This window comes from Strigops habroptila, chromosome 1 (genome assembly GCF_004027225.2).
Source record: "Strigops habroptila isolate Jane chromosome 1, bStrHab1.2.pri, whole genome shotgun sequence".
Classification (NCBI taxonomy): domain Eukaryota; kingdom Metazoa; phylum Chordata; class Aves; order Psittaciformes; family Psittacidae; genus Strigops; species Strigops habroptila.
The window spans coordinates 53,383,016-53,396,447 of record NC_044277.2 but is presented as its reverse complement, the minus strand read 5'-3'; the positions used below and the strand labels follow the sequence as shown (position 1 = coordinate 53,396,447).

Here is a 13,432-nt window from a genome sequence, read left to right as displayed (position 1 = left end):
CACTCAATACGTGGATTTTAACTCTGCTTTTCATACCTCGTGAATGCTAAGTATTGAAAACTGGCTAATTTATTTCCCAAATATTAGACTAAAATGCAGTGTTTCAGGAAGCAAAGTTATTTGGTAACGAGTACTATAAAAGTAATAAATACTTTATCCTTGCTTTAGTGAATCTGGATGACTGAATAGAAAAAAAAAATCCTGATCAAATAGCTGAAAATGTGCTGCCAAAGTGCACAGAATATTTCAGCTGTGCATGTATCCTACACATACAGACTACCCCATTAACTGCTTGCTTTGGAGCCTCTAAGGCAAGGAGAGCTTCCTCAGGAACTCTGAGTTTTGGAGACAGACCCTGTGGTCATAAAACAATGCTGCAGTTACTTTGCCATGGGCTGATCACTAGCAGACTGAAGTCCTACTCGATCCTACAGTTTACTGTCTACAGACATGATCACTAGGCATATGCACAGAGATCGATATGTACAGAAAACCACGGCAGAACACTGAGAAACAAATCTCCAGGCTTGGTTCATTGCCGAGATGTCCGGGAGAGCTGTGCTGGGCCCGAATGCGGGAAATGAGGGAGTGAATCTCCCCAGGCTGTGCCTCACAGCCGAGTTAAAAGTGTCGCATTCATCTTACTGGGACAGGGCTTTCTCACACTATCCGGTAACACTGGCGGATGTGATATTTAAACTCCATGCACACGCTCGTGTCTGGGTGTGAAATGACCATACCTCTTCAGTGAAGGCTCAGGCTTTTGTGATACAGGTCCTTTATGACCTGGGTCCTCATAATGGACCCTTTCGGTGCATTGAATTAGTGCCTGTGGTTGATTTTTCTTAGCTTCCTTGAGCATTTTCATACACGTAAGTCTGGAGTTCTTTACTCTCCAAATATACAAATCAGTTTGCCTGTTGTATTATATCTGAATAATTGCCATTATTCATAAAACAAAAATCAGATGTCCACATGGCTCAACACCTATAATTTGAACCCCCAAACCACAAAGTATTTTTTTCTTTAAAAGACCCTTTGTATTTTCCTGTGGGTCACACCCATGTTTGCCAATAGTTTTCTCTGCAACAACGGTATGAAAGTATGTATTCTAAAAAGCATGCAAAAGCAAAGGATGCTTAAGTAATTATAAGGAGTCAAAAAGCCAGGACTTCAAGAGCAAATCTAAGACTTCTTATACTGAAGGAAGACTGGATGAGGTCCTTCACTGGGAAGAAGCCCTGGGAATTTATGCTAAGGACCACAGGGTCACTGCCCCTGCTTTTTCCTACTCCAAGTCTTGCAGGAGAGTGAAGAGTTATCTCCAGCACTGCCCCACGAAGAGTACATTCTGTCCAAACTCACCTCAGTTAAGCGAGAGGGCTTGCAGTACAGTGCTGAAGATTAAATGGACTTTTATTTGTATTAATAACATTAATAACTTTGTATTTTACAGCATCACTATTTCAACCCAGGCTATTAGGTTTATTCAGCACACACACAGGGACACACCAGCTGAGCCTCGAAATGGCCCTTTTCAACCCACCGCGTGTTCTAACCCGCACCGTATTTTAAGGGGTAAAAAGCTTTCCAGAAAAGTCAAATACGTTCCAGCGACCGCAGATCTATTTTTTTCTTGTGGACCTAAATGCGCTGCTGAAACACGGGGGAGGGGCAGGGGGGACGAACAAACTGGAGAAAACTGCTCCTCTACTCAAGAAAAAAAGTATAAACCAGAAGTTTTTAGTGAATAATAACAACAATAATAATAAAAAAATATTCTAGTTAAAAAAAAACCCCCAAAACCAAAACCAAATAAACCACACACAAAACCAAACCAACACAAAAAGAAGCGTTAAGGAAAACCGATAAGGTTTTAAGTGGCGATCAGGAGCCAGCTGGGGGTGGCAGCGCGGTGACAGAACGGTCCCCGCGGCGCGGACGGGGCGCGCAGGCAGCGGCGAGGGCACAGGAGCAGGACTGGGGACCGGAGCAGGGAAATGGGCAGGAGCAGGAGTAAGGGAACGACAGAGCGAGGGTGGGGGCAGGAATAGGGACATAGGCAGAAGGTAGACACATGGGCAGGGGCCGGGCATAGGCAGGGGCAGGCAGCGCACGGCCGGCCCCCTCCCGGCCCGGCCCTGTCGGGGCGGGGCGCGGGGCAGTTTCCTCGCGGGGCGCGCTGTCGGGTGTCGCCGGCTGGTCCCCGCGCCGTCCCGGGGCCCGGGAGGAGGTGGAGGCGGAGGGGGCGGGGCGGCGGGCGGGGAGGGCCGCTCTGCGCTATTTGGCGGAGGGGAGGAGGGCGGGAAGGCGGCGGTGGGGGAGCCCGAGGGGCGGCGTGTGCGTGCCCCAGGCCTGGGGTGCGGCGCGGCGCTGGTTGCATGGGCTGCCGCCGGGATGTGGCGGGAGGCGTGAGGCGGCGCGGCTGAGGCGAGGCGAAGAGGGGACGGGCGATGCTCCGCTTTCGCGGCGGCTCCGCGCACGGGCGGACATAGGAGCGGCGGTGGCGCGCAGAGAGGGACGGCTCTCCGGCCGGCTGGCCGCGACCCCCGCCCCGGCGCGATGGCCACCGAGGTGGTGTGCGGGCTCACCTTCCGGCTGCTCCTACCCGTGTGTCTGACTGCCGGTATGTCCCTCCGTTGGTTTGTCCGTCCGTCGCGGGTCGCCGGGCGGGTGCGGTCCCCGGGACCGCGGGACCGTCCTCGCTGCCCGCCCGGTGTCGCGGCTCAGGGGATGCGCCGCGCTCCTTCCGCGGCGGCCGCTCCGGCGTTCCGCTCTTTCCTAGAAAACTTCCAGTTTTCGCGGTTCCACTCTTATTTCATATATATCTGTTGTTGTTTGATGGTGTTGGTAATGGTTATTTTTTATTGTCGCCTCCGCCTGGGGGTGCGGAGCTCGCACGCGTGGCGGGGTTCTTCCCGGCCCCTCAGCATCCGCGTGCGGGGCTCCGCGGCGCTCAGTGACTCTCCGCGGCTTTCCGGTCGGAACCCCCGCCGCTGGCTCCCGCGCCCCGCGTCACCCCGAATCGCCCCGCATCCTGCGGAAAGGTGTGAGAGAGCGAGAGGAGGAACTGGTGTTCCGCCCTGCTGGCTCATCTGCCTAGTTTGGGGTTCTGGGGGTACTTTGTAAAAGCGGGGAGTAAGCGTCTTTCAGAAGGAGCAATTCTCTAATTCACGGAAGTTTTCAGGAGGGAGATTTGTCTTATTGTCGAGAGAGAGAAATTTCAGTTTATTAAAACCGCGTTATTTAGCAGGCGGCCATCCAAAAACCGCATTATTTTTGGATGGAGAACCGCGATGTCCAGCCACGGGTGGAATATGTTAATATTAATCCATGCTTCCGCACAATTTGAAAATTAAACTCTGAATAAGCAAACGAATTACTCGTTAGATCGTGGATCTGACGGGCTTGCCGCGTAAGCCGCCGTTGCGGAGGGCTGTGCCGGGGCTGGTTGCTGGGCTGCGGGCGGGAGGAGGGAAAGCGGGGCCGGGGATGGTGCCCACTGCCTGCACGGCGGCGGAACGAAACACCTCGGGGACCAGCGCCGCGCATCCTCTGCGGGCGGCGGAGCGCGGCCGCCGGGGGCTCCCGGGCTGGTCCCGGCCTGCCGCCAGCCCCTTCCCGGCCGTGCGGAAGCCTGCGGGGTCCGCCTCCCACCCCGAGGTGCAGCTCTCCGAGAGGCCTCGCCGGCATCCCCGGGACAGAGCTGCCCAGCCGCTCCCCGCCCCAGCCGCTCAGCCTTTGCCCTTGAAGAAGCCCCGTGGTGGCCTGGCCAGCACCTCTTCATGTCAGCCATGTGCCCTTCACTCTTCCGGGAGGTGCCCCACGCTCCCCGTGCTCCCCATTGCCTCGACTTCTCCTCCGGGAGAAGCTCGCGGACCCTCCTCAGCCCCTCCAGAGGCACATGGAACCCAGGTCTCTCCCTGGTGCCTCCAGTGTGCGGCGCCTCTTGCTTCCACGGGCTGGGAGTGAAAACACATTTTCTTCCTCATTGTATTGCTTGAGGCGGTGTTGGTGAGCTCTGTGGTACCGGGATTGTGTATGAAGGGGTGAGATGAAGGCAGCTTTCCAGCCCACCACCAGCACCTGCACCCGCTTGCTGCCCTTTCCAGAGCCTGTAGCCTTCCAGCAGGTGCCCAGGCCTGAGCTTGGTGGCTATTGCTGGGGAGCGCCACAGTTCCCCAGGTCCACGGCAGCTGGTGAGGGGCCCGTCTGCTTTGGCAACCTGCGTGACTGGATGTCGGTGCCTTGGTGGCCAGTGTGCAGGAACGTTATGTGCGGAGGGGCTGAGGAGTGGTAGATGTTGAAGGTGGCAGGTTGCCTTCAAAACCAAGAGGTGGTGGTACCAGGCAGGTCTTTAGGGCTGGGCACAGGGCGCCCCCTGTTTGAAACCTGTTGGTCCCCATCCGTATTTTCCTTAAACTGATGAAATATGGTTGGATTATGGATGAGGATGAATTTGCTGGAAAGACATATGGGGAGGAGGAAAGTTTCTAGAAAATAAATTGTGTTCAGGTGGAATTTGTTTATATTACTCTAATAACATAGTATCTAGCTGTGGTATTAAAATAGTGGAGGTATTGTTCTGTCGGTGCTCAGTCTGGTTCTTGCCGAACTCTTTCTGTACCAAAATAAGTTCAGATAAATGGTTTTGTTGTCCCAATTCCTGATAGTAATGCAGAGGTACTTTCGCATTGCAGTAGTATTTCCACAGATGAGAACTGATGTTGTAATGAATTGCTTATGGTCATAAATCTTACTCATCTGAATATTAATAGAAATACAAAATGTGAAGGAGGGACTTCCTGTCTCAAGTATGAAAGAGAAGTCCCACTGCGGAGCTTTTGGTTTTTGGGCCTAGTGATATTGTTCAGTTGGCTTTGAGAGAGAAATCAGTAAATGGACAAACAGCTTTTCTCTTGCCTTAATTTACTGTGTCTGCTATTCTTTTGCCCTTTACAAGCGGTTAGCAGAGTCCTCAGTAGGGTGAAACCTAGTTCAGCCTCCTTCACTTAACATTTCTTGTGCCTGCACCTGAGTTATCTCTGAGCTAATGTTCTCCTCTTTTCCACAGCATCAAGGAAGTGTTTCATGGGCTTCTGGAAAAAGGCCTTTCAGAGTTCATGTATGAAAGTGATGTTTTACTATATGACTTATAGTGGGGTTACATCTGCCGCTGAAAAGCTGCCATGAGGACTCACTGTTCAGAGTGATGCCTCTGTCTCCCACCCCTCTCTGGCCAGTAAGTGGGTCTGGCAGTGCCAAAAGGGGGAAATACAGAGTTGTTCTTTCGGTTCAGAGTCCGATTTTAAAATGCTAGGTTATTGTAGTTTCTTATCATGGTATGATTTGCTTTTCTGTTTCTGAGGGTAGAAAGTAGCAGGCTTGGAAGGCCCTGATGAGCAAAGGCGGCTGTGGCAAACTTGTTAAAAATAACACATCTGCTAAGCTGGAAGTTGATTCTTTAAATACTCTAGAAATGGTTAATGCTTTAAACCCTTAATAATATAAATACTTCAGTTTCGGTAAAATGAAATACTAACGCTAGTTATCTTTGCTGGTATGAAATACATTCCAAACATTGATTAGCACCGTGTAACTGGGAAAACACTATTCCTTGTAAGAGTTTTTTAGGATCGGATCTGTAGCACCAAAGAGTGTAATCTTGTGTGGGTAATCCTAGATGCATCCGTTTAAAGCTCAAGAATGATGTGTCTTGAGTGTCTGCTGAAAACAGGAAATTTAACATGTACAAAACAAAAAGCTCTGGGATTGAAAAGCTGATTGTAGGCTTCCGACTTCAGAGTTCATCTACCACCATGTTGTTTTCATGATGAAATCTTACGTTCAGTCTGATGCAAAACTAGAGCCTAAACAGTAAATCACAGTAATGGTAAATAAAATTCCTTGCAAATGAAGTACTGTGTTTTGTAGTAAGGCAGAGTGAGTTTGATCTGTTTGGTTTGGTTTTTTTAAGTGAGATTACTGCAATGTGATATTTTCCTGTATCATAATAGTACAATGCTGAAAAAACAAATAATAAAATAGAGGAGAGGGAGCTTTTGGCACTGGTGGTGGGAAGTTTTCTGTTTTGTTTTTTAAAGCTTGAGCCCTGGCATGAACCTGTCTTTTTCTTGTTACTCTTGTGAACTTGAAACATGCTAAATGTGATTTGTAAGTAAGGCATCAGAACAATCTTTTGCTAATTGCTTCCTTTGGTTTTTAAAGACTTGAACCACAGAGTTGCAGTTTACATCACTTGATAACAATTTTCAGTTATTCTGCTTCCAGTTGTTTTACTTCACACACAATTCATTAGTTTTCTTTTAAGCAAAATAATATTATTTTCAAATGGCGTGCTGGGAAAAGCAGTGCTTAGAGAGAACAGTTTTCTCTGGTGTTTTACTGATGCTGTTGGATTGTGTGTTACCACCAAATGGGCTTCCATGAGCTAGCTGCCTTGCCCAAGCGGTTCTGAGAAGTTATGCTTGCTTTCTGAACTCTTGAATTTTGACCCAGATGAAGTAAGATTTTTAGAAGCTTCTAGAAAGCTTTTCTTTTAGGGTTTTTTTTGAGGGGGTGAGCACAGGTATTAGAGTTTGGTAAGTGATGGCAGGTAAAAATCAAATATTCTGGAGTTCTTGTAGATGACAGAGTTCAGGTATTAGTTGGAAGCTTTCACTTGTTTCTTCAAACCAAATCTTTGAACTCCTGGTAAATAGTGGGAATTGCTTTTATTTCTTTCAGTCATCGTGATTCATCATAGTGATATCAAATGAATCAGAATTATCATCTTCTCAGGATATAAGTGATATGTTACAGAGAATGTTTTTTAAAGCATACACAGTATTTTCAAACCCACGTATATTCAGTTGTTGGAAGTGCCTTTGCGGGACTGAGGTCCTTGTTCTGCCTTGGAAGGAAAAGGTAGAATCCAGCATGCTTTGGTGTGCTCTGTGACTTTAGTCCTCAAATTAACAAGTGTTGCTGAAGACTTTGGAGGGGAAGTATCTGCACAGCTACATTAGCAGGTACTAAAATGCTGTTTAAATTGTATGTTTTAAAGAGTGTTTCAGAATCCAGTACCTCCCTGTATGTTTTGATGCTTTGAATTATTATTATTGACATTTTCTATGACAAAATAATTTGAACAACTCTGAAATATTAAGGCAAATCCGTGGAGGCAGTGAACCATACCATGCTTAGATTATTATTTTTTTGGTGCTTGTCGTTGATTTCTCTGGGGGTGGCTGTTTAAAAATCATGGTACAATATGACATTGTGGTGCAGTTTTCAGGTGACTGAATGAGTTTTATGTGCCAACCTGCACAGATGAGATCAGGGTGATGACAAAGCAAGTTGTGATGCAAGACTCTTCAGGCTAGAGGATAATTTGCATAATGAGGGTATATACATGTGCATATGTGTATACACATACATATTAAAAAACTCTGACATGTTTCTAAAGTTGAAATAAACTTCACATAGAGCGGTGATTGTTACACTCTCAAATTGGTCAGCTACTGAAAAAGAAGGCAAAGATCAAACTGATTTTTCTTTTTTTCTTCCCCGCTTCTCCATCATTATGGTGGCATTGGGGAATACTTGTTATGATTGTACTGAGAAGAGTGATAGGGAACAGCATGAGGGAGATTCACATAGATTTCCCGTTACATTTTAAAACTGTTGTTGTCCCAGAACACTCATAAAAATGTTAGTCACAGCAACAAGAAGTCTAGGAATCCCTTAATGGGTAGCATGCTGACAAAAATTGACTTGGATGCCTGTGTTCACAAGAGATCCCAAAATGGCTGTTAATTTGCTTACCCTGCTCAAATGTTTTAGAAATTTGTCTGACTTTTATTGAAGGAAGTTTTGCCTAGTTCAGTGAGAGCAGGTGAAAGGGGTGAAGGGGGAGAATTGTATACAACTTTGCAGGAGCAGCATTTTCCAGGCTTGTAGGTAGGGGATTAGATTTTCTTGAGCACAAAAAGCAAATGTCATTTCCATCTCTGTGGCTTCTATCTTAGGTCAGTTAAGATCTAGAGAAAAGTGTTTCGGGGAGAGCGGGAAGGCAGCCGTCACCCACCAGCACAGTGCTCTCTTCTGTAACAGCCATTTCAAGTTGACTGCCTCTGCTTCCCCCTAGCATGCAGCCTGGGGAACTCTCTTTAAAGATGCCTCCCACAAAAAATGGGAACAAAATGTCTCTCCTTAAGTTCTTACCACCTCTACTTACTTGTTCTAGCTGTTCTGTTAAGTAGTTTGAATCCACTTAATAGTTAAGATGAGAGAAAACCAGAACCTAGATATATTTGCAAGGTTTGCCTGGTAGGTAACTCGTTCCGCAGACAGTGTTGGCCTTAGGAATGGAAGTCAGTGGGAGGCAACTCACTGGAGAGAGTTACTTGGAGGAAGTGGACAACTTGCCTGGTGACTATAGGAACTGGAAAACATTTGAATCCTTTATTTGTAGTGCTGGAGCTCATGGGTATCAGTTGCAAATCGTGTCATGCATGATATTCGTTTTCTGTCTCATAAACTGCAGATACAACACTGAGCCACTGGTTTGGGGGGGTTTTTTGGGGGTGTTTTTTTGTTTTTTTTGTATGGGGGTTTTTTTTGTGGTTTTTTTGGCTTTTTTTTTTTTTTTTTTTAAATCAGGGCAGTCAAATCATAGCATGAAATAACAGACTATGTTTTTGGGGAACAGATAACTCATTTTTTTTGAGTATGTTTCTGAGGAAGGTCAAGGAAGAGAATGATACTGTTATTGCACCTGTATGTGTGTAGGCACAGTGCTCTCTAATTTCAGGTAGTTTGCTAAAAGTCAAAAATGTGAGAAACAAAAATTGCTAGACAGCGGGCTGGGGAGATGGACCGTGACATTTTTAACCACTAAAGCACCAAAATAATTTCATGGTACAGCTTTGCCAGTATGTGTGCTGGAGCAGTGGAGTTGCAAACGCTGGCAAAAGGAGGCCAACATCAGAACGGCTGGCGCTGCTAAAAGGTCTCTTGGAAGGGAATATCATTAAATGGATCATATCTGAGAGGAACTTCAAATGATACGCTCCTTCATTAACACTAAAATCTTTTTCACATGCATCTAGAGCTGCTGAGTGTTTGCACTCCAGCTTTTCTTCTCTACCTATCTTTTCTCTGTGTCTTTTTACATTGAAGTGATAGTCCTTGTGAAGCCAAAGTGTCTTATTTTGAGGATAACATTTCACTTCCAGAATGTCAGTAACTACTTTTGCCTGTTGGACTGCAGCACTCTAAGAAATAGGCTGTTTGCCTTCTATCTTCAAGAATTATGTTAGCAAGTGCTACTTAGTGAAAAAGTCTGTGTAGTCAAGTAGATTGCACAACCTTTTGTAGTATCTTTAGGTATTACAGGTATTAGATATTTACAGTGCTAAAGATACTGTAAGTATGACTTGTGAAGCTAGTAAAAAGGCTGTGTAGCGGGGGTTTGGGGACTTGTTTTTTCTGTGTTGCAGCAGATCGATTGATATTTGTAACTAAATCAATCCAGGTTTGTTTTCTAGGGTAAAAGTTTTCTGTAACATTACTTTTGTGGTGACCACAGATCTTCATGCTGTCATCTTGACAGATCTCTGAAGCTAAGCAGGTCAGAATCTGGCAGCATGCAGGTAAGTTTTCAGAAAAAGTGCAGGTGTTGCTGGCAGGAATATGAGTGACAGAGTCCTCTCATTCTTGTCCTGAGAGAAACTGGTATACTGGGAGTCGCTTTGTCAGATAAGCCAACTTAAGGTTTTTAATATTAAAAAAAAAAAGTCCCCAAGTTGAATTGTATAATATCTTTATTCTGGTGTGTTTGCTCGAAGTGCATCCTTTGATGCATTACATTCAGGATGTGGTTGAATTAATGCACTTCTCCTCTTCTCCTGAGAGTCATACCTGTCCATTTCCCGTCTCGAGTAGACAGTTGTAAAACCTGAATGTCACATTAAGGTTGCTATTTTGTATCTTAATTTCTTTTATATCTTTAATTCCGAGCTGCAGTGTTAGCTTCGATGATATCCTGTAGCAATGAATTCCGTGGGTGAACTCCGCTGTGAATAAAGAAAGAGTACTCTTTGATTCCTTTTCAGTTTGTTGCCTTAGTAAATAATCCTTTGGATGGGAAAAAGTATGTATAATCACTTAAATCAACAACAGTCTAGTGTTCTATTTACTCTAACACTTTAGAATAACATTTGCAAGGCATAAAATCAACTGTTAAGATTAACTGTAGAAATTAACAGCTCTGAATTTCCTATCAATTGTCCAGCTCTGGAGAAAGGGATGACAATATGTAAATCTGCCTTCCCCATAAAGAAAGAGGTTTAGGGCACTACACTTGTACAATTTGAATAATAAGAAAGTGCAGTGTAGGTCTTCTCTGAGCTCATTCATGTAGTTTTCAGTTTGGAAGCTCTTTTGGAAATGAAGTAAAACTTCAAGAAGTGAGTCTGTGTGTTTGTGAGTGATATACTAATCACTCCTTTTTTGGCAAAATGTTATAAAGCATGGGATTGCAGACATTACATACTCTGTCTACTGTTTCCAAGTCACTAATTTGTTAAGGTATCTTGACAGAACCATAAATTCAACCTGAAGTATTTAAGGGGCATTGAGGTGAGGGTCAAGTCTGCCCCTTGTTCAGAAGTTGCATGGGAGACTGAGAGTTATGTCTTTAACAGATAAGGGGATGTGTTTTCGATTCTCACTGTGCTGAAGGACACTGAAACCCTACGTGGGTGAAGAGATGCTAAACAGGTGCTGTCTTTTCCCTAGTCATGCTAATACCACTCATAAACTGTATGCTGATTTTTCTGGGGGGAGAGTGTGAAAGACATGCTAATAGAGAAATTAGCTCCTGGGTATTTTAGGGGACATTGAACTTCTTTTGCTAGCAGTCACATATTCCAAGTTGCAAGTATATGTTTAGCCTTTACCTTTAGTTTAGCTTCTGTTAAATGCAGATTGAAGTTCCAAAGGCTCCAAAAGGAATGATTCAGTGTTCCACCCACCTTGCAGTCTGAAAGCAAGCCTTTTTCCAAACTGAACTAAACAAGCCTTTTTCCAAACTAAATCTCCAACTGTAAAACATGATGCTGATTACAGCATTACATACCACTGGTATTGTTGCTTGCTTGTCTAGGAAATTATCTGTTAACCTCTAGCAAGTAAGTACAGTCACAGTTACTCTGAATTTTTTATACATGCTCATATGTTGGAAAATGTCTGGAATATGCACAGTTTTTGCATAGTGGCTGCACCTGTTTTTGTTGTGTTTTTCTTCCCTTGTAATATTTGTGGCTTTTTATGACATCTTTCAGAATAGCATTTTCCTGGTCACTGAGAATAGATCAATTCATAAGCCAAAGGCTAGTGAGGGTGATTTGTCTCCACAAATCCTGATGTATGCAAAAAACTTTTACTGCCATAAATAAATATTAGCTCATGTTGGCATTTTGTTGGCCTCCTTCTATGAGAATATTGTTAAACAGTATTCGCAGCTGTAATGTGATTGCTAAAATGTGTTTCGGTTCTCTGGTCCTTCACTCGGTGCTTGGAATTTTAAATATCTGTCCTATTACATTCCTTAATAACACTGCATTTTTTGACACAAATACATACTTAGATCCACTTCTACAAGATAACAGCCTAAAAGAAACTACATGTTTTAACCTTTTGAAACTTCATCAGGGATCGGACTTTTTGGGGCATGTGTGTTGCAGGCACCTTTTAGAAGGAACTCACTTTCAGTGCGAGCATTGAATTATAATTACATTCTACATTTTTGCATTTTTCTACGTTTTGTCATTGATAACATCAGCATTTTCTTTGTTGGCAATACCTGAATATTTCTTTGTAGAAAAAAATTACAGCTTTTCTAAATGCTAGTTTATAAAATTGCTTTCTTCAGCTTGTAGTGCTTGTGATAGATGTGCCGACCGCCAGAGAAACTGCGTTAACTTTTTGATTCTTCTTTCTTCTCTTGACATTTAACACATGTCAAATTACTGTTTAATTTAGAGAACGGAGATCTATGAAGTATGACCCATCTCTCTTATTTGTTAGCTAAACTCTAGGTCTGTGTATTTGCAGTGTAGTGCTACGTAAATAAGAAATACCACTTCCATAGCTTATTTTCCCTAAATTGAAAGGAGATCAATAACCTTTTTTTTTTTTTTTTTTAATAAAACATCATTGCTCTGTTCTTAAAAACAAAGCTTGTGGTAAAGATAATAAAGCTTAGCACTTTCTTCCATCATTTCAGTATGTAATTGAGCAAAAAACCCCACAGTGTCATACTGTGTCTGTTTGTCTCTTTGTGATAATATGTTTCAACTGGAAAGACTTTAATCCCCATAGTTCATGTATTTCACAAGGTTTTTTCTTATGAACCTGTAGATAGGTTTTGATGTCACATTTTCTCTGATATCGTTGGTTGTTTTCTTCTGAAGTCTGATCAGGTCTCTTCTTCTAAGAGAGCAGAAGAAAAGCTTCTCCTGGGGTTTTAAAGATGTTTTATTAACTATTTTCATACATTTCCCGATTAGGGGAACTCCTTGTGATTTACTTCTATGATAAATAAGCTTCTCCTTCTTGCCTAATGTGGCACATCTTTCTTTTCCTAAGCTTTCATGCTCTTCTTATCATATGGTACATTGATCAGGACCTTTGATATCTTTGTTGGGCAATAATGTACATGTCCATATTACTATAAAAATGCATTTCCCCTATTGCTTCTTGTGAGGGGACTGTCATTTCCATGGGGTGTAGTTGTGTTCAAAAATCTTCCTGATCTTCCTTATGTGAGCCTACTGTTGTGCTTGTTAGTATGACAAATCATACAGCTTAGCTCAGAGCTTCACTGTTTTCTTACTCTCAGGCGAAATGACCTTCCTATTCCCTAAGGTACAGTGCAGAAAACACAGTGGATGGGGGAGAAAAGCCTAGTCAGCTGCTCAAGTCATATTTACTCTGTACCACACAAGCCTTAAATGTACTCGCACCTCCTTTTGAAATAAATCCAATAATTGACTTCATCTCCTTGTTTAACGGCTGGTTGCTCTTAACGGTGGGTCCTGTAATGTTTAGAAGGATTAGCATTCAGTGACATTTATTTTCCATCACTCTTCTGCAAGTGATGCCTTTGTCATCAGAGAAGTCCCAAGTCTGAGAAAATGGACCCTATTTAACACTTCCTCAACCCAGTACAACTTTCCTCTCCAAGTTCTAATATTTTGACTTGTTTAACCTTGAAACACAATGTCTTACGTGTATACTCTGAGGCCAAATGCAATACAAGAAATACTGTGTATATGTATAAATCTATTGATATAATGTATCTTAAAATACCCTTCTGTAGTGTTTAACCTGTAAGTCATTTGTTCTTATTGAACTGAGTCAACAA

At 43.7% G+C, this 13,432-nt stretch overlaps 1 protein-coding gene across 14 annotated transcripts in view; it reads left to right on the top strand.

Annotated features, from left to right (window-relative positions):
* Positions 1 to 2,163: 2,163 nt before the first annotated feature.
* PIEZO2 (piezo type mechanosensitive ion channel component 2) overlaps positions 2,164 to 13,432 on the top strand; it is a 321,453-nt gene continuing 310,184 nt past the window's right edge. For all 14 annotated transcript variants that reach the window (XR_003993421.1, XM_030498994.1, XM_030499011.1 and 11 more), the window contains exon 1: positions 2,164 to 2,626. Coding sequence is in view for 13 of the 14 variants with exons in the window: in XM_030498994.1 (XP_030354854.1) it covers positions 2,563 to 2,626 (64 nt within the window). In the remaining variant the exon portion in view is untranslated. The remainder of the gene's footprint in view (positions 2,627 to 13,432) is intronic.